The sequence below is a fragment of the Cucurbita maxima genome, unplaced genomic scaffold (genome assembly GCF_002738345.1).
Source record: "Cucurbita maxima cultivar Rimu unplaced genomic scaffold, Cmax_1.0 Cma_Scf00013, whole genome shotgun sequence".
Lineage (NCBI taxonomy): Eukaryota > Viridiplantae > Streptophyta > Magnoliopsida > Cucurbitales > Cucurbitaceae > Cucurbita > Cucurbita maxima.
Window position 1 is genome coordinate 3,609,433 of NW_019272029.1, and position 17,237 is coordinate 3,626,669.

The 17,237-nt window shown below is 37.3% G+C and overlaps 4 protein-coding genes across 4 annotated transcripts; 1 reads left to right on the top strand and 3 right to left on the bottom strand.

The window, feature by feature from the left end:
* Positions 1–1,824: 1,824 nt before the first annotated feature.
* Positions 1,825–7,593, top strand: LOC111488522 (probable phospholipid-transporting ATPase 4). Its single transcript, XM_023136293.1, has 11 exons — positions 1,825–1,932; positions 2,516–4,413; positions 4,511–4,621; positions 4,712–4,988; positions 5,075–5,163; positions 5,266–5,350; positions 5,443–5,652; positions 5,784–5,909; positions 5,993–6,091; positions 6,291–6,482; positions 6,563–7,593. Exons 2-11 carry the CDS (start codon positions 2,570–2,572, stop codon positions 7,232–7,234), a joined length of 3,705 nt encoding a protein of 1,234 aa, XP_022992061.1. The 5' UTR covers positions 1,825–1,932; positions 2,516–2,569; the 3' UTR covers positions 7,235–7,593.
* Positions 7,594–8,397: 804 nt separating this feature from the next.
* On the bottom strand, positions 8,398–9,063 carry LOC111488749. The gene has a single exon (XM_023136681.1). It carries the CDS (start codon positions 8,897–8,899, stop codon positions 8,552–8,554), a length of 348 nt encoding a protein of 115 aa, XP_022992449.1. The 5' UTR covers positions 8,900–9,063; the 3' UTR covers positions 8,398–8,551.
* A 1,278-nt stretch (positions 9,064–10,341) lies between these two features.
* LOC111488640 (eukaryotic initiation factor 4A-11-like) lies at positions 10,342–13,067 on the bottom strand. The gene is made up of 5 exons (XM_023136498.1): positions 12,925–13,067; positions 12,158–12,227; positions 11,945–12,051; positions 11,405–11,835; positions 10,342–11,191 (listed from the first exon to the last, which is right to left on the bottom strand). The coding sequence occupies exons 2-5, from the start codon at positions 12,223–12,225 to the stop codon at positions 10,556–10,558; spliced, it is 1,242 nt and encodes a 413-aa protein (XP_022992266.1). The 5' UTR covers positions 12,226–12,227; positions 12,925–13,067; the 3' UTR covers positions 10,342–10,555.
* A 1,208-nt stretch (positions 13,068–14,275) lies between these two features.
* LOC111488726 (mitochondrial import inner membrane translocase subunit TIM23-2-like) lies at positions 14,276–16,851 on the bottom strand. Its single transcript, XM_023136644.1, has one exon. The coding sequence runs from the start codon at positions 16,772–16,774 to the stop codon at positions 16,202–16,204; it is 573 nt and encodes a 190-aa protein (XP_022992412.1). The 5' UTR covers positions 16,775–16,851; the 3' UTR covers positions 14,276–16,201.
* Positions 16,852–17,237: the final 386 nt, after the last annotated feature.

Consider the following 17,237-nt stretch of genomic DNA (forward strand, 5'->3'; position numbering starts at 1 on the left):
TTTTTTTTTTTTTTTTTTTTTGTTCTTTTAATTTTATTTTTATGAACTTAATTTTTTTAATGCTGGATATTTTGATTGAACCAATCAAGTTAGCATCACAGAATAAGTTACTATCATACCAAAACTTTATATATTTAAATGAATTTACCATCCATAGTTCTTTATTTATGCATCCTTAATATCTCCATTGGCTTTATTTTAAAGTCAACTATTGACCTAATATTAAAATTTATATATAATTATATGTAGGGATGACCAAAATAATACTTCAAACATTATACTATATGATGAGCTATTAAGTGGGTTTTTCTCGATCAACCTGGTGAAATGTCTTCTTGCAATCAAAATTTGCGATGAGTGGTATTGACGTTTTTTTTTTTATATAGATCGATATATACCTAGTTGGAGGCTTACGTTCGACTGAAATTTTAATATGGCATTCTCTTGGACTATTAGAGCTCTCGAGAGTAAGGATCATAGAAAACAGTGACACTAATTTTTAAAGTATTAATAAATCTATAAAAATAGGCAATAAATAAATCTAGATGTAAATTTACACCTAACCCACGATGTCTAGATGAACGGAATTGTACAATAATAAGACAAGTAAGATTGAAGTAAAGCTAAATATCTATTTCGATGTTGAAATGACTTGATATTGTGTCCCATTCAAATATATATTTAAAATTTTAAAATGGGTTACGAAAACGACATTTGTCTAATAAAATCTTAAATTTTTTTCTTTCTTGTATCTCTTAAAATTATTTAATAAAAATGAAATTTAAAAAGCTTCTTTATTCTTACCCTCTCTTGGATAATAATAATAAAAAAAAAATACTTTATAATAAAAAAATTAAAAGAATCTAAAATTATTGATTCTCAAATAAAATATTTAATACTATAAAATCATATTAAAGAAAAATTATTAAAAAGTAAATATAAAAAACATTCGGATAATAAACCATAGAAAATGAAAGACTCTGATTAGTATATAGTGATATTGCAAGAGAATGTCGGGATCATCAAGTGTCAATTCAAATATCGAATCCTAATCCGAATCTTGGGTACGAATCATTACAGAATCTCCTGTCAATTCACGAGCTATCAATTTCGTGCAGCATGAGCTCTAACATCGAGTTCATTAATGTTTTTTTTTTTTTAAATTTAACTTATAATATATATAATTAATTAATTAATAAATAAATAGGAGAAGATTTGGAGTAACCAAGGGAAATGAGGAAGGTAGGTTCAACAGCCATGTTGTCTAAGATTAGATGGGCCCACTTCCTCCACATATAATAATTTATTTTTTTTAATTTGTGAAAATTACAAATTAAAAAAAAGAAAAAAAGAAAAAAAGAAAATAATAATATAGGAGGAGAAAATGGAGATTTCGCAGTGTTTGAAAAAGTGCCAGGTAGGATAACGTGGGGCCCGAAGGGCATGGGGAGGAAGAGACTGATTCTCCCGTTGGAGCTGCCTTTGTTCGAGTTTGGAGAATTTGACAGGTCATTTTAACAAAACCCAAATTTAAAAGAAAAAAATTAGAAAAATTATTTTAATAATTAAAAGAGATTGTTAAAAAATGGAAAATATAGAAAAATATATATATATAGATATAAATATAGAGAGGGGATGGCCCGGAATTTCGTGTCATTGGTTCGGAGTTAATAGGGCAGAAAGAGAGAGAGGTAGAGAGAGAGAGAGAGAGAGAAGACATTTCTTTCTTTCTTTCTTTCTTTCTCTCTTTTTGGCCTAAAACCCTGTTTTTCTTCTCTCTTCCTCTGTCTTTCTCTAGATTTCCTCTCTCTACAAATTCACTTTCTCTCTCTTCCTCTTCTTCTTCATCTCCTTTGTTTTTCCTCCATTCCTCTCCCTTTCTTCTCTCTTTTTCCGCCTCTCATGGATGGATTTGGTTCTTGATTCTTCCAGGTATCCTTTTTTTTTTTGTTTTTTTTGTTTGCTTTCTGGGTTTCTTGTTTTTGTTTGATTGTTTATTAATATCTGATGTTTTGGATTGATGTTGCGTTATTCACGGAGGAATCTACATCCGTGTTTGAGCTCCACATTATTGATTTTGCCCTTTTGTCCTTTTGGGTTTGATTTTCCCCAATGGTGATTGAGATTTGAGGTGAATTCGATACGTGTAGCTGTGTTCTTTGTTGTTTTAGCGTCTTCTTTTGATTCCTTTCCGTTTTGTTGTGGCGTTTGGATTTCCTGTTAGGAATGATTTCTGGGTGTAATTTCGATTTTTTTTTTTTTTTTTTTTTTTTTGGGNATTAGCTGAAATTGGGAGAGTTTCTTTTGATTTTTCTTCTATTTTGAAGGATGTTATATTGTTTTTTGTGATTTACGTTGATGGTTGTGAGATGAATTTGACTGCAGCTTAGGTGTTTGATAGAATGTTTCTCCGTCTAGGTATTCGTTTGCTGGTGGTGGATTTGCGCCATTGTCCTAATGTTTGTTTTTTTTTTTTTTTTTTTTTTTTTTTTTTTTTTCATATGGTTTTTTTTAGGTTNACCTGGAGAAATTGCAGTAAGGTTTGTGTCCTTATCATATATCTTTCAAGATGAAAATCGAGTCGATGAGACGGGGAAGAATAAGGGAGAGGATCCGTCGAAGCCATCTTTATACGTTTGGTTGCCTCCGGGCAGACAGTGCACGGGAGGCTGACGATTCGAATCCTCTAACAGGACCTGGCTTCTCACGAACTGTTTGTTGTAACCAACCTCATCTCCATGAGAGGAATCCGTTGAGATACTGCACGAATTACATATCCACGACAAAGTATAATGTTCTTTCTTTCTTGCCTAAGGCTCTCTTTGAGCAATTCCGAAGGGTTGCCAATGTGTACTTTCTTATGGCTGCATTGTTATCGCTCACACCGGTTGCCCCATTTTCTGCCATGAGCATGATTGCACCATTGGTATTTGTTGTTGGACTCAGTATGGCGAAAGAAGCTCTAGAGGACTGGCGTCGATTTGTGCAGGATATGAAGGTTAATCTCAGGAAAGTTTGTGTCCATAAAGGGGAAGGTGTTTTTGGTTATAGACCATGGCACAAGATTCGAGTAGGAGATATACTGAAAGTAGAGAAGGATCAATTCTTTCCAGCCGATCTGCTTCTCTTGTCATCATGCTATGAGGATGGTATATGCTACGTCGAAACAATGAATTTGGATGGCGAAACTAATCTCAAAGTAAAGAGATCTTTGGAAGTAACCTTACCGTTGGATGATGATGCAACTTTCAAAGATTTTACTGGAAAAATTTACTGTGAAGATCCCAACCCGAATCTTTACACATTTGTAGGTAACTTCGAGTATGATCGGCAGATTTATCCTCTTGATCCTAGTCAGATTCTCCTTAGAGATTCAAAATTGAGGAATACAGCTTATGCCTATGGGGTGGTGATATTTACTGGACATGATAGCAAAGTCATGCAGAATGCTACAAAATCTCCTTCGAAAAGAAGTGGAATAGAGAGAAAAATGGACAAAATTATTTACATCCTTTTTACTCTCCTTATATTGATCTCATCATTCAGCTCAATAGGTTTTGCTGTGAAAACAAAGTACGAAATGACAGATTGGTGGTATTTACGAACTACTGGCGATGATCATGATCCATTGTACAACCCTCGTAAGCCGACCTTATCAGGGCTCATACATTTAATCACAGCTCTTATACTTTATGGATATTTGATACCCATCTCGTTATATGTTTCCATCGAGATAGTTAAGGTTCTGCAAGCTTCCTTCATTAACCAAGATATTAACATGTATTGTGAAGAGACTGGCAATCCAGCTCGAGCTCGAACATCAAACTTGAATGAGGAGTTGGGTCAGGTGGACACAATCCTATCTGACAAAACAGGCACCTTGACTTGCAATCAGATGGACTTTCTGAAATGTTCCATTGCTGGCACTGCATATGGGGTTAAAGCTAGTGAGGTTGAACTTGCAGCTGCAAGGCAGATGGCATATGATCTTGAGGAGGATGGAGAATATTCTGATGTTTATGGGCAAAAGAATAGCCGACAGCCTTCTATGGCAAATAGCAGAAAAGGGTCCGAGATTGAATTGGAGACTGTCGTTACTTCGGGTGATGGCAAGGATCAGAAGTCTGCCATAAAGTATTTTAGTTTCGAGGACAGCCGCCTAACTGGTGGAAACTGGTTGAATGAACCCAATTCTGATGTCATTCTATTATTCTTCCGAATTTTAGGAATTTGTCACACTGCGATTCCCGAGCTGAACGAGGAGACTGGTGTTTATACATACGAGGCAGAGTCCCCAGATGAAGGCGCTTTTCTTGTTGCAGCAAGAGAATTTGGTTTTGAATTTTGTAAGAGAACACAGTCAACCTTGGTTGTCCGTGAAAAATATCCTTCACCTACCCAAATAGTTGAAAGGTAAGATAGCGTTATGATTATGTGCTTACTCACGCCTATTTTTCCAATGAATATTCTGTGTCATGCATTGCTGATGTTCTCTTGGGAATTTGTACAGGGAATACAAAATTTTGAATCTTTTGGATTTCACTAGCAAGAGAAAGAGAATGTCCGTAATTATTAGGGACGAGTTCGGCCAGATAATTCTTCTCTGCAAAGGTGCTGATAGGTGAGTCTCAAACTGCATTTTTCTTTTACCTTTTCATGAACATGAAGCAATTTTCTTCATTCTGAATTCTCCGATGCTCTAATTGTGCAGCATCATCTTCGATCGACTAGCAAAGAACGGAAGAATGTATGAGGAAGCTACCACAAGGCATTTGAATGAATATGGAGAAGCAGGGTTGCGAACTCTGGCACTTGCTTATAGGAAGCTTGAGGAGTCCGAATATAACGCTTGGAACAATGAGTTTCAAAAGGCTAAGACATCCATTGGAGGAGATAGAGATACAATGCTTGAGCGAGTATCCGACCTCATGGAGCGAGAATTAACCCTTGTTGGTGCTACTGCAGTGGAGGATAAGTTGCAGAATGGGGTGAGATGAATATTGATTTATCTGTAACTACGACTAATATCTGTTAACATGCTCGAGCTAGTATTTGATTTTTGTTTTTGTTCTAGGTCCCCCAATGCATAGACAAACTTGCACAAGCTGGTCTTAAGATCTGGGTTCTGACAGGAGATAAGATGGAAACTGCCATCAACATAGGGTCGGTTTTGCTAATCGATCAATGGCGTTTCTTACAGCATACATTCCATGTTAAAAAATATATCTTCTTATGTTAAGTAAAAGACATTGTTTCTGTCTGCAGATATGCGTGCAGTTTACTGCGACAGGGAATGAAGCGGATCTGCATATCGTCGAACTCGGATTCCTTAGCACAGGATGGCAAAGAGGTATATGATAGTTTGAGAGAGATCACATGAAACTGGCTACAGGAAATTGATTTCATACCAATTAGGATTTATTGCCTTTTGTTACACCTCAGGCCATGAAGGCACATATTTTGAATCAAATCACCAACGCCTCACAAATGATCAATCTGGAAAATGATCCACATGCTGCATTTGCTTTAATCATTGATGGGAAGACTCTAACCTATGCCCTTGAGGACGATATGAAGCTCCATTTCCTTGGGCTTGCTGTTGATTGTGCGTCGGTCATTTGCTGTCGAGTCTCCCCTAGACAGAAGGCTCTGGTAGGACTTGCATTCTCATTTTAGGATTAACCATCTTGTATGCTATACTGTTCATATATCATATTTAAGCTGTTTATCGAATGGTAATCTGTTTGTTTCGACTTCGACCTCTTTGGGGAGCGTTTCTACAGATAACAAGGTTAGTGAAAGAAGGTACTGGGAAAACCACTTTAGCAATTGGCGATGGTGCAAACGATGTAGGAATGATTCAAGAGGCCGATATTGGTGTCGGTATCAGTGGGGTTGAAGGTATGCAGGTACACACAAACGACTCTCCTCTCTAAACTTTGTCTACTAAATGAATATCTCTACCCCTCACTTTTAACCTCTAATTTCTTAGGCTGTGATGGCTAGTGATTTCTCTATTGCTCAATTTCGATTTCTGGAAAGGCTTCTGGTAGTCCATGGCCATTGGTGCTACAAGAGGATAGCACAAATGGTAATGTTAGACTGTTCCTATTTTCTTTGTTATGTTCATAGCAAGTTTTGATTCCAAGAATTCAATGGTCGATCAACCCGTTATGAATTGTCATAATTTTGTTTCCAAGAATTCAATGGTCGATCAACCCGTTATGAATTATCGGTAGTGGACGTTTTAAAATTCACCTTGATCTAACAAGGGTAGTTTTCATTTTCAGATATGCTACTTCTTCTACAAGAATATTGCATTTGGATTAACGCTGTTCTACTTTGAAGCATATGCTGGATTTTCTGGGCAATCAATCTATGATGATTTCTACATGTTATCATTTAATGTCATACTCACCTCATTGCCTGTAATTTCCCTTGGAGTTTTTGAGCAAGATGTTTCTTCTGAGGTCTGCCTCCAGGTAAAAGACACATTTTGAATACGATCCAACAAGCTGATTCGTGTTCGATTTCACATGCTAACCGTCATCGAAACTTGCAGTTCCCTGCACTGTATCAGCAAGGACCCAGAAACTTGTTCTTCGACTGGCCTCGGATTTTCGGATGGATGGGGAACGCTCTCTACTCCTCTCTAGTTACATTCTTCCTCAACCTCATCATCTTCTACGATCAGGCATTCCGCTCAGGTGGCCAAACTGCCGATATGACTACAGTGGGAACGACCATGTTTACGTGCATCATATGGGCAGTAAATTGCCAGATTGCTCTCACAATGAGCCATTTCACCTGGATCCAACACCTTTTCGTGTGGGGTAGTATCGCGATGTGGTACTTGTTCATCTTACTCTATGGAATGGTTTTATCCTCTGGGAATGCCTATAAAATCTTTGTTGAAGCACTAAGTCCTGCCCCTGTTTACTGGATAGCCACCATTTTAGTAACAATTACCTGTAATCTCCCATATCTTGCCCACATATCCTTCCAGAGAAGCTTCCATCCATTGGATCATCAAATTATTCAAGAAATCAAATACTACAGAAAGGATGTTGAAGATTCACACATGTGGACCAGAGAAAGATCAAAAGCAAGGCAAAAGACAAAGATAGGATTCACAGCCAGAGTAGAAGCAAAGATCAGACAGCTGAAAGGAAAGCTGCAAAAGAAACATTCTTCCCTGGGCATGCCTCCTCCAAATGCTTCTGTTATATCATGAAAAACATCTTCTTCTTCACCTAAATCTTCAAAATTTTTGGATTTTTTTCTAGAGTTTCCTCTGCCATCTGAATCTTTTTCTGTTCTTTTGAAACTTTTTTCTGTTATGACAAATGGGTCGTCACCACATCGGTACCCCGTTCATTATAGCGAAAAAAGAATGGCATCCGGAGCTCATGTATGTATCATAACTTAAAAAAAAAAAGAATTTGAAATGTTAAGAGCTTGTAGAATAGCTGATACCCTAAAGCAAGTTGCTGTTCCCATTCTTTCCCTACGGTTTGTTTGTATATCCCCTTATTCATGTTATTAAGAGATTCAAAATTGACTATGTCAGCTCATTCAGCTTTGTTTCAATCACTCTGGATCATCTGATGTTTATTTTGCTTTATGTTTTCATCTGCATGAACATTCATTGATAAGACATTGGTTTTGCTGTCAAATTTGATCTGCTCAATCCTGATTTGACCATTTGATTATTAAACTATGCATAGTTTCATCAGTTTTTGCAGATGAAGCAAACAAGAGAAAAATAATTGCCATGTGAAACTGTCTCTCATTTCTAGACTAAATCATTCCTTCCATCTTCTTACTCTTCCTTGTCTCTTCTTTAGATCTCTTTGGAGACATTTTTTACTCTTTCGATCTATTAGAACATATCAGATTATCTATCAATCGATTTGAAAATAGTACGTTCATTTTCGTCATAATAATAAGCAGCCGAAGTAGCTAAAAGTTAGAGCTCTACCCCTTTTCATTTTGATTCACAAAAGAATTGAGAAAGCCAACAAAAAGATTCAATTGTCTTTGTAGAGCTAGTGCCTGCACGTAGGGCCGTCCCCTCCCTTCTTGGGACACTAAGGGGCAAGTTTTTAGAATAGACGGTAGTGTTTTTCTCCCCCATTGCTAGTAGGTTAATGAGCGCCTAACACACATATTTCGGCCTTGTGTGTACGAAGAAATGGATCAGAAAACATTGGTTTTGTTCAGAAAAAGCATCACTTTAAACAGAACCCAGTTTCCCTTTTCCCCATTTGCCACAAATTTTGAACAGAAAACAATTCTGATCGTAATCCATCAACTTTGCAGTCATTACAGAGACCCTTTTCAAGCCGTTTCTCTTTCTATTGGGATTTGTAGATATAAAGAAGGAAAAAAACAGAGTAAACAGAGTAAAAAAGCATATGAAAGACTCAAACTTTCATGTTTTTTTTTCTTCAGGAACTCAAGAAGATCGACTGAAGAAGACTCACATAGTTTACATATTGAGGAAATTCAAGATCCAAACAAGAAACACACAACAAATTGCTATAATACATCACCTCCATCCGTACACTACTTGAGTGTATGTGTTCTTGATCCATCTGAAACTCTTTCTCAGAGACCCTTTCATCTTCCCTTCCACTGCATAAACCTTATATCCAGCGACCCTCGTTTTCCTCTGCAATTCTGGGTCCTTGAAGCTCCAGCTTTTAGAAGAAGACCCAATATTGCTTTTGCCTTTCTTCATCTTTACCTCTTTGTTCGATTGATTTTGCACAGAACCTGTATAGCTGACACTGTAAGACCTCAGATCTTGCATATTTGTTGGGGCAGCCTTGTTCTCTGTGTAGCTTTCAATCTGCATTCTGCCTTCTCTGCAGGATTTGGATCTGAAATCCTCCATAACCCAAACTCCAAAGAGACTAAATTGGGAAAGGGAAGGAAAAGGGCTTCTGGGTCTCCTTTTTATGGTGGTTTTAGATCAGGGAAAGGCCTATTTATAAGTAATATTGGGGGAAATAAAAGAGTACGGGAGCAGTTCAGGATCCGGACGTATTTAATAAGTATAGGGATTGCCATTTACAATTGTCTTCTCTCAAGGGAGCTGAAAATGTTGACTCTTTGGCTTGTAGAATGGCCATAAAGTCACCTCCTTTTAAATAAAAACACTTAAATCAAGGCTTGTCATGAAAGCGAGTGGTTGCAACAACTCCTCTCAATAACAAAAGGTTTTCATTGAATATCGGTTGCGTTAGCATCATTTAAGAATGATGTAAAGTTCAACGGCATTGTAAATATTAGATGAGCTTCGAGATATTAAAATGATTCATGTCAATGGGTAAAGATACAAACTATTTTTTTATTTTAGCTCGTGAATTTCATCATGTGCGGTTTTATCACGACAGTAAATGTTGGGGGAGAAGGAATTGAATGGTTGTGACGAAAATGAGAATGTTGATTGATGGATGGAGTGAAGTGGGTCGAACTGAACATCAAATCTTGTCCACCATTTCCATTATTTCAGATTCTTCAATTGAATTGATAGTTCTGTTTTTCTTGTATGAAGAAGGGAGAGGGGCCCCTCAGCACAAGTTTTCATTAAACTCATTAATTGAAAGGCAGTGAAGTGAGATGGTGCATTAGGCGTAGGGTATTGAAGAATGTTCCAAGGTTGTATAGCCATCAATAAGGGTGGCCCTGAGGGGCATCATATCAGGGTTAAAGGGCATTGGCCTCAATACAGTAATGAGTACGACTTTCTAGTAATGTTTGAGGAATGTGGAGACCTAGATCACCACCCTATTGCCTCCTTAGAAATTGGCCTTCCTTGGTAAGTAGGGTCGGGTTAGAACAACTATTCTTTTAAGCACTTCATAAGTTAATCGAAAGAGGCCTGGTTCTCTTACAAGAATTTAATAGTTATATAATTTTAGATGTAAATTAAACCCATATACATAACAATTTTGTTTAGTAGCGAATGGATCCACCAACTATAAAACTAAGAAAATAAAACAAAAGATACCAAATGATTCCCCCAACAAAGGAATCTTAAAAAACTCTTGTTTATTCATAGAGTAATATAAAGAACAAAGAGTAATATAAAAGTCTTCGTTCATTTATAGAGTAATATGAAAGTCTTCGTAATATAAATGTCCTGTAACTCACGACAAAGATAACAAACAACCAACCCCTTAAAAAGCACCATTCTTAGATGGAGCTGAATTTGACATGCAGCAGAAGGCCTCTTCCAACGGAATATAATTACATGAAGAGATATACACAAATAAATTCCTGACAAACAAATTGAGTTTCAATCAAATGCAATTTGATACAATTCTCAAAATCTTGCACAGAAAGCAGAGACCATAAATCATTAACAAAATGTCAGTCTGATAATACTAATATACGAAAACAGAGTGAAGAGACAGTAGAAAAATGTTCAAGGGGGGCGAGGGGTGAGGGGCGGGCGGCTAAATAGTGTCCTTCAGAGATAAGAAAAATCCCATCCCTATGAACAAAAACAAAACAGAACACAAAGAAAAGCTAAACAAAAACCTCATCATAGGAGATCAGCAACATTGGCTGGCAGCTCCTCAACGACCACATTATAGAACTTCTGAATATCAAAAAGCATTCTCTCATCATCGCTTGTAACAAAATTAATGGCCACACCTTTTCTTCCGAAACGCCCACTTCGACCAATTCGATGAAGGTAATTCTCTGGTTGGGTTGGCAAATCATAATTTATAACAAGGGAGACTTGCTGAACATCAATACCTCGAGCTAACAAGTCAGTTGTGATAAGAACACGAGACGAGCCAGACCGAAATTCACGCATGATTATATCTCGAGTGTTCTGGTCCATGTCACCGTGGGTGGCCGATACAGTATGGTCTCGGCTTCTCATCTTGTCTGTAAGCCAATCGACCTTGCGACGTGTGTTAACAAAGATGACACTTTGAGTGATAGCCAGAGTCTCGTAGAGATCACATAACGTTTCAAGTTTCCAATCTTCCTTGTCAACATTTACATAAAATTGTTTGATACCCTCCAAAGTAAGCTCATCACGTTTTACCAAGATTCTGACAGGCTTGTTCATGAATTTTCTAGTAATCTCCAAAGCTTCGGGTGGCATTGTGGCTGAGAACACCCCAACTTGAATTTTTGATGGCAACAGCTGGAAAATGTCATAAATCTACCACCACAAAAAGCAGTAACGTAGAAAGCCATTAGAAATCTTCATTCTGCGACAAATGAAGAGAAAAAAAAAATACAAATACAAAGCAAGGCTTCCACAAGGCAAAAGGAACAAATTCAGCACTGATAAACCTAATAATAATACAATATTTATGTTAAATTCCTCCCTACAAAACACAATCATCATGAAAATGCTGGTTCAGCAAGATACCTGATCTTTGAAACCTCGAGAAAGCATTTCATCAGCTTCATCCAATACAAACATCTTAATAGAATCCGGACGAAGAGATTGCCTCCTTAACATGTCAAACACACGGCCAGGTGTTCCAACTACAACGTGAACACCAGCTTGAAGAATGCGTTGATCCTCACGGACGCTTGTCCCTCCCACACAAGCATGTACCTTAACACCAAGATAATCTCCAAGAGCTCTCATAACCTTCTCAATTTGTTGAGCAAGCTCCCTAGTTGGAGCCAAAACTAAAGCCTGGCACTGGACTAGACCATAATCAAGTTGCTGCAATATTCCAGAGCAAAAGGTTGCAGTCTTCCCAGTTCCAGACTGAGCCTGCTGAATCACATCAAGGCCTTTGCAGAAGGGAACAATACCTCTTTGCTGAATTGCAGATGGCTTCTCGAAACCTTAAAGAAGGGAGGAAACCCTTGGAATTAGATAAAGAATTACACAGTATATTTGAGACAAAACGAGCAAAAATCAAAAGAAATAAAAATGAATCAAATAAGTATATACCATAGGCATAAATGCCTCTAAGGAGGTTTTCTTGCAGCCCCATCGAATCAAAACTTTCATAAACTTCATCATATGAGGTAAAAAATTCCTGGCCTTCTGCCGAAAGACTGCAAGGAGGAGCAAGAAAGTAATACTGAATTAGCGCATAGACATGGAAGCAAAAAGAAATCGCAAAGGACAATAATGAAAAGAGGAAATAAGAGAATCACTTACATCTCATTCATTTTAGTATCATATTGACGAGAATCAAATTGGGATCCTTCTGGAGCCAAACCTGCCATGGCTGTAAGTGGAAAATGGTGCAAAATATAAGAGATCACTACAGAAAGGGAACACTAAGACGAACAAACAAATCAAAAAACCCGAAATTACGCGGCCATGGAAATAATAAATTCATAATCATTTTATCAACCCGACCAACGGACAAACAGAACATTACGAATTCGTCAGAAAGGAAATCTGTAACAGAAAAGCCAAACTTGCAATCCTTATAAAAGAGGATAACAAGCATTAAAATTCTGTCTCAATGTAGGAAAAGGAGTCAGGGCTATCTGATATTTTTTTCTCAAAAAAGAAAAGAAAACCAGACACCGCTTTAACCTTTTCCAAAGCAGATGCTGTTAAAATAATCATAAAAAAAAAGCCCCAAAACAACGTATAAACAAGAATTCCTGCATGAATTACACTGCGTTCTATATGAAAAAGCAAAGAATAGGCCTAGTCTAAATGAGTAGAAACAGATTCAGGTGGATTAAAGAAACAATTACAACCCATAAACAAACAAAGAAACAAAGAGAATAAGGAACTCGACCTACAACCACAAGTCCAGATTAGCGTCAAATCCCGACATAACAAAACAAGAAGGAAAGAAAACCTAAAGAAAAAGATAATCAAAGAGGCACACATACATACAACCATATTCGTCCACTGAAATTAGTGGAAAAGGAAGCAAAATCAAAAGAGAAAGGAATGAATCAGACCTACGGATCGACAAGAACAGAGAGGAAGTTGAAGCAGAAGGAGATTGAAGAAAGGGAGCTAGGGTTTGCCAAACTCCTCGGATCTGATCCGTGGAGTTGGAGGCGAGCGTTGGGCAAAGCGCAGCGAAAGAGGGAAACGAAGTGGGAGGGTGTTAGGTTTTTGTAGTAACCCTCAACACTGAGAATAATTAACCAAATTTCCGAAACTGCCCTTCCCTTTCCTTTATTTTTTTTTTTTAATTCTTTTAATATTATTATTTTTAAATGTATAAATGGGTGAATTTGTTTTCTAAAAAATGGTGAATTTATTTGAAAATATTTAAAGTTAATTGTTTTATTTTTATTATTATTATTATTGTTGTTGTTAGTTGTTAATAATTATTGTAAATAAAATTCATTTTTTTTACGTTCTAATATAAAAATTGAGATGTAACTTCTTGAATTCTAGAAATATATTTTTTATAATTATTAAAAGATTAGATTAATGAATTAATTGATTAATTGATAATTTTGGTAATTAATGAATAATCCAATTGGAATATGAGAGTAGTAATAATGAATTAATTGATAATTTTGGTAAATATTTAAACCCCGGGTTGCTTGAGCTTATAGAATATGTTCACTTGGTTGATGCACGATCCTATTTCATTATTTGATTCATGAGTTAAGCGTGCTTAATAGAATACTATTTTTATTGATCACTTAGTTGTCGCACGATCATACATATTTTATTATTATTGATGTCATAGCCGCTCTCAGGTAGTGATACTAATTAGTGGTGGTTGGACATTGGTTATTCACGATCATGATCATAGCCACCTTTCGATTGTTTTTTTGATTTGATTTGTAATAGAAAACTCTATGAGATTAGAGAGGTAGGTTGAAACAATAATGTTTTCCAATTGAATTCTTTTTAAAGTGGTGTCTAAAACTCTCTTTCTCCACCTTTTCATTTTAAACTATAAAATTGTTATCTTTATAGTATGAACCTTCTAAAAGTTCGGAGATTAAAATGGAACAACCCGAAAACTGCAAGACATTTCATGAGAGAATGAACGAATTTTTAGGATAAGCAAAGCTTTCAAAAAATTAACCTAATGTGAACGTTGAATCAAAAGATCTTAACTATAAAAGAACATATAAAGACTCTTATGTGTTCGCATGGTGACGAGGGATTCAAATGGGTACACTTTCTGTAATAGCTCAATCCCACCGCTAACCGATAGTCTGTTTTGAGCTTTCCCTCAAAGTTTTAAAACGAGTCTGCTACGATATCAGATGATAGATGCATTTTAAAACCTGGATGGGAGCCCCAAAGAAGAAAATCTCTGCCAACGTAGGCACTCCATGATACAAAAATATCACCATTATTTTCTTTAAACGATCTTGTAAATGCTGCAGTCTTCTAAGATTGATTTGAAGAGCAGAAGAATCAATGGAAAGGAAATGCATTTAAGATTGATTTTATTGGAGATTTATGAAGAGAGAAGTCATTACCTATCATCAGGTTGAAACATAGCTTCACTCAAGACTGAGGTTGAGCCCAATCGAGCAAACCTAATGATCCGCAAGAGGCTCCTCGGGAAGCTACTGCGCGACCTCTGGCGCAACTATCTTAATTGCGGGATCGGCCCCACCTAAGGCATGTGCACGGGAGGGCGTAGGTGAAACAAAATTCAAATGGACTGAGTTGCCTTCCTACAACTCTTAGCTTATCGACCGGTCTTGCATTAGATACTGCCTTGGAGAAGAATGTTCTAGCTTACTCTGATAAATTTTGCAGGTTGATGAAGCCAAGCAGATGATGCAAAAGCCAAAGAATGTGCCAAAAATATGGGAGGACCTGTAAGTTGTTTTAATGCCTGTAACTGAAGCTCTAATAGTTATGGTTAGAAGGTTGCTAAAATGAAAGCAGTTCAACATGATGAAATTATAGAGATGCGAAACTACAAAAGCAATGCAGCTGCTGCTTTAGCATGTGGCGCTCCGATGGCTGAAAGCATTCAAAGGACGTTGAGGATCTAGAACCGATGTAGATCGACGTTCCCAGATTTGTTCCATCGTCCCAAGTAACAACCTTCTCTCAAATAACAATCAAGGGTAGTGCATAGAGAAATTTAGAGCATATCTATCCTATCTTTCAATTTTCCCAGTTCAATCATCGTACAGTATCATTTCGGAACGGCCATTTATCAAGATAGCAAGACACAGTAAAGATAACAACTCATTTGCAACTGACCAACTTCATTTCAAGCACTAAGAAAGTTATTCCGAACAAGCCCTGAATAGATACAATTTCATTTTGTGAGATACCACATCGGTTGAAGAAGGGAACAAAGCATTCCTTATAAGAGTGTAAAAACCTCTCCCTAGTAGACACATTTTAAAACTATGATGCTAACGGCAATACGTAACAAGCCGCAGTGGACTTGGGCTGTTACACATTTATAATTAACATGCTTCAAATCAACCTTCCTCGTTTTTTCTCTCCCATATAGAAAATCAACATTAAGCCTAACTTCTCCAAAGGGAACCAAATTCCCTTTTAATATCTCATCGTAAGAACACCTATCGCCCACTTCAACGACAATGATCAAACAATTTCTAAGAACATGAAGGTAAAAAAATTTCTACGGCAGAATTGGAATTCTTAAATCAAGGATGATCAGCAAGGTAAAATTATGACCCCAGATAGTCTCATACACCAACATCAATAGAGCATGAACAGACAAGAAATAAAAGTTGAATTCATTCTTCAAACCATGAATAAGACTATCCAATATCCTAGGCTCAAAAGGGTCATTCTAATTTTCTACAAACTTTACCATGATTGACAAGCATCGAGCACGGAATCACAGAACTTTTGAACTCCCTCCAGCCATGAAAGCATCAAACATGGATCTCTCTTCTGTACTCAAACTAGAAAATTATGTATTGGTTAAGCAGCAAAACAATAAGTTACTACTAATTGAAACCGATCAAACCTCAAATAATTTCATTACTTACATCCAAATTATCAAACGACATGGAAATAATGAATCATTCCCATACCACAAGTTTAAAGTCTTGAGGATTATTCATTATCAGAGAACTCGACGAATTACATCACTAAATGAAGCTAATGAAGAAGCACGAGTTAACCTCGTATAGAAAATATCAAGTGAATATTAGTCAATTCAATCCCCAGCATTGTCATCACAGATTCCCATATAAAACTATGGCATTCTAACACGAAGTTCATCGATCAAAATTGCAATATAAAATTCCTTTTCCCCCATCATATCGGCACGTACCGCTTCAACATCTGCTTACCCGTCACCGCCATACCAACCACGACGCCGCCAATAGCGCCGGCCACTGCCGCCGATCTCACCCCTCTTGCTGCGCGATAAAGCGCACCGGTGCCAAGTCCCGCAGCAACACAGTTCCACACATCGTCCGTATCCCTCACAGCTTCAAACCCGCTCTCCAAACCAGCATATAGCAGCCCAATCACGCCGAGACGATTCCCCCAAAGACGCCCTAAATGACCAGACGAGTTCAGAATCCGATTGATCCGTAGTTTCATCGTATCCCCTGATTCAAAAGACTTGACGCCGGAGACGAAGCCCGTAGACGCGCCGGCGACTGCACCAGCGAGGTAACCGCAACCCGTGTAGAAGGTGAGATTCTCGCCCCAAGATCGACGCTGGCGGCGAGCTTCTTCATCGAAAAGAAACTCCGGGGAGGTTGGAAGCTGGAAATTTCGATAAGGAACCTGGAGATCCTTGTAGGGATTGTAAAGACGCGGTTGGGATGAGCCATGATCGAACCCTGAATCAGTATCGCGCTTGGAAGAATGGTCCGCCATAGTTGAGATTTGAGTTCTAAGCTTAGGGTTGCGCTCAATTCTCTCCAACAGAGAGAGAGAGGGAGAGAGATTTTTATTAAGAACCGCGATTCTCCATATTTTATGCGGGAAAAATAATCATCCCGGTTCATTGTCTCTAGTATCTCGGGTTGACCGAATTAAACCAAACGTATAGGGCGGTTCCACTCAGCCGAACCCTAAACCGGTAAGCTACAAAGGCGGTTTGTAAGATGCGGCAGATTAATTTGGCCTCCCGTGCTGATCACGTGATTTATTTATTTATTTAAAGATTAATTCATATAAATACTTTCTTTTTTTTAACTTTGGCATGAACTTTAATTATATCTCGAACTCAAAATAAATTATGAAAATTAATATGAAAAAAATTAAAAAACATACCATTTATTTAAAGTTATATTTCGTAAGAATGATACTGTAATATTAAGAGGATATTTTAGAAATA

What these genes read in the sequence shown, in the direction of transcription:
- LOC111488522 (XM_023136293.1), top strand. Translation starts at nt 2,570, where the DNA reads ATGAAAATCGAGTCGATGAGACGGGGAAGAATAAGGGAGAGGATCCGT. An exon ending in ACAAGAGGATAGCACAAATG is followed by an intron (nt 6,092 to 6,290) that starts GTAATGTTAGAC and finishes TTTCATTTTCAG; the next exon opens with ATATGCTACTTCTTCTACAA. An exon ending in CTTCTGAGGTCTGCCTCCAG is followed by an intron (nt 6,483 to 6,562) that starts GTAAAAGACACA and finishes CGAAACTTGCAG; the next exon opens with TTCCCTGCACTGTATCAGCA.
- LOC111488640 (XM_023136498.1), bottom strand. Translation starts at nt 12,225, where the DNA reads ATGGCAGGTTTGGCTCCAGAAGGATCCCAATTTGATTCTCGTCAATAT. An exon ending in TAGAGGCATTTATGCCTATG is followed by an intron (nt 11,836 to 11,944) that starts GTATATACTTAT and finishes CCCTTCTTTAAG; the next exon opens with GTTTCGAGAAGCCATCTGCA. An exon ending in CTCGAGGTTTCAAAGATCAG is followed by an intron (nt 11,192 to 11,404) that starts GTATCTTGCTGA and finishes TTGTGGTGGTAG; the next exon opens with ATTTATGACATTTTCCAGCT.
- LOC111488749 (XM_023136681.1), bottom strand. Translation starts at nt 8,899, where the DNA reads ATGGAGGATTTCAGATCCAAATCCTGCAGAGAAGGCAGAATGCAGATT.
- LOC111488726 (XM_023136644.1), bottom strand. Translation starts at nt 16,774, where the DNA reads ATGGCGGACCATTCTTCCAAGCGCGATACTGATTCAGGGTTCGATCAT.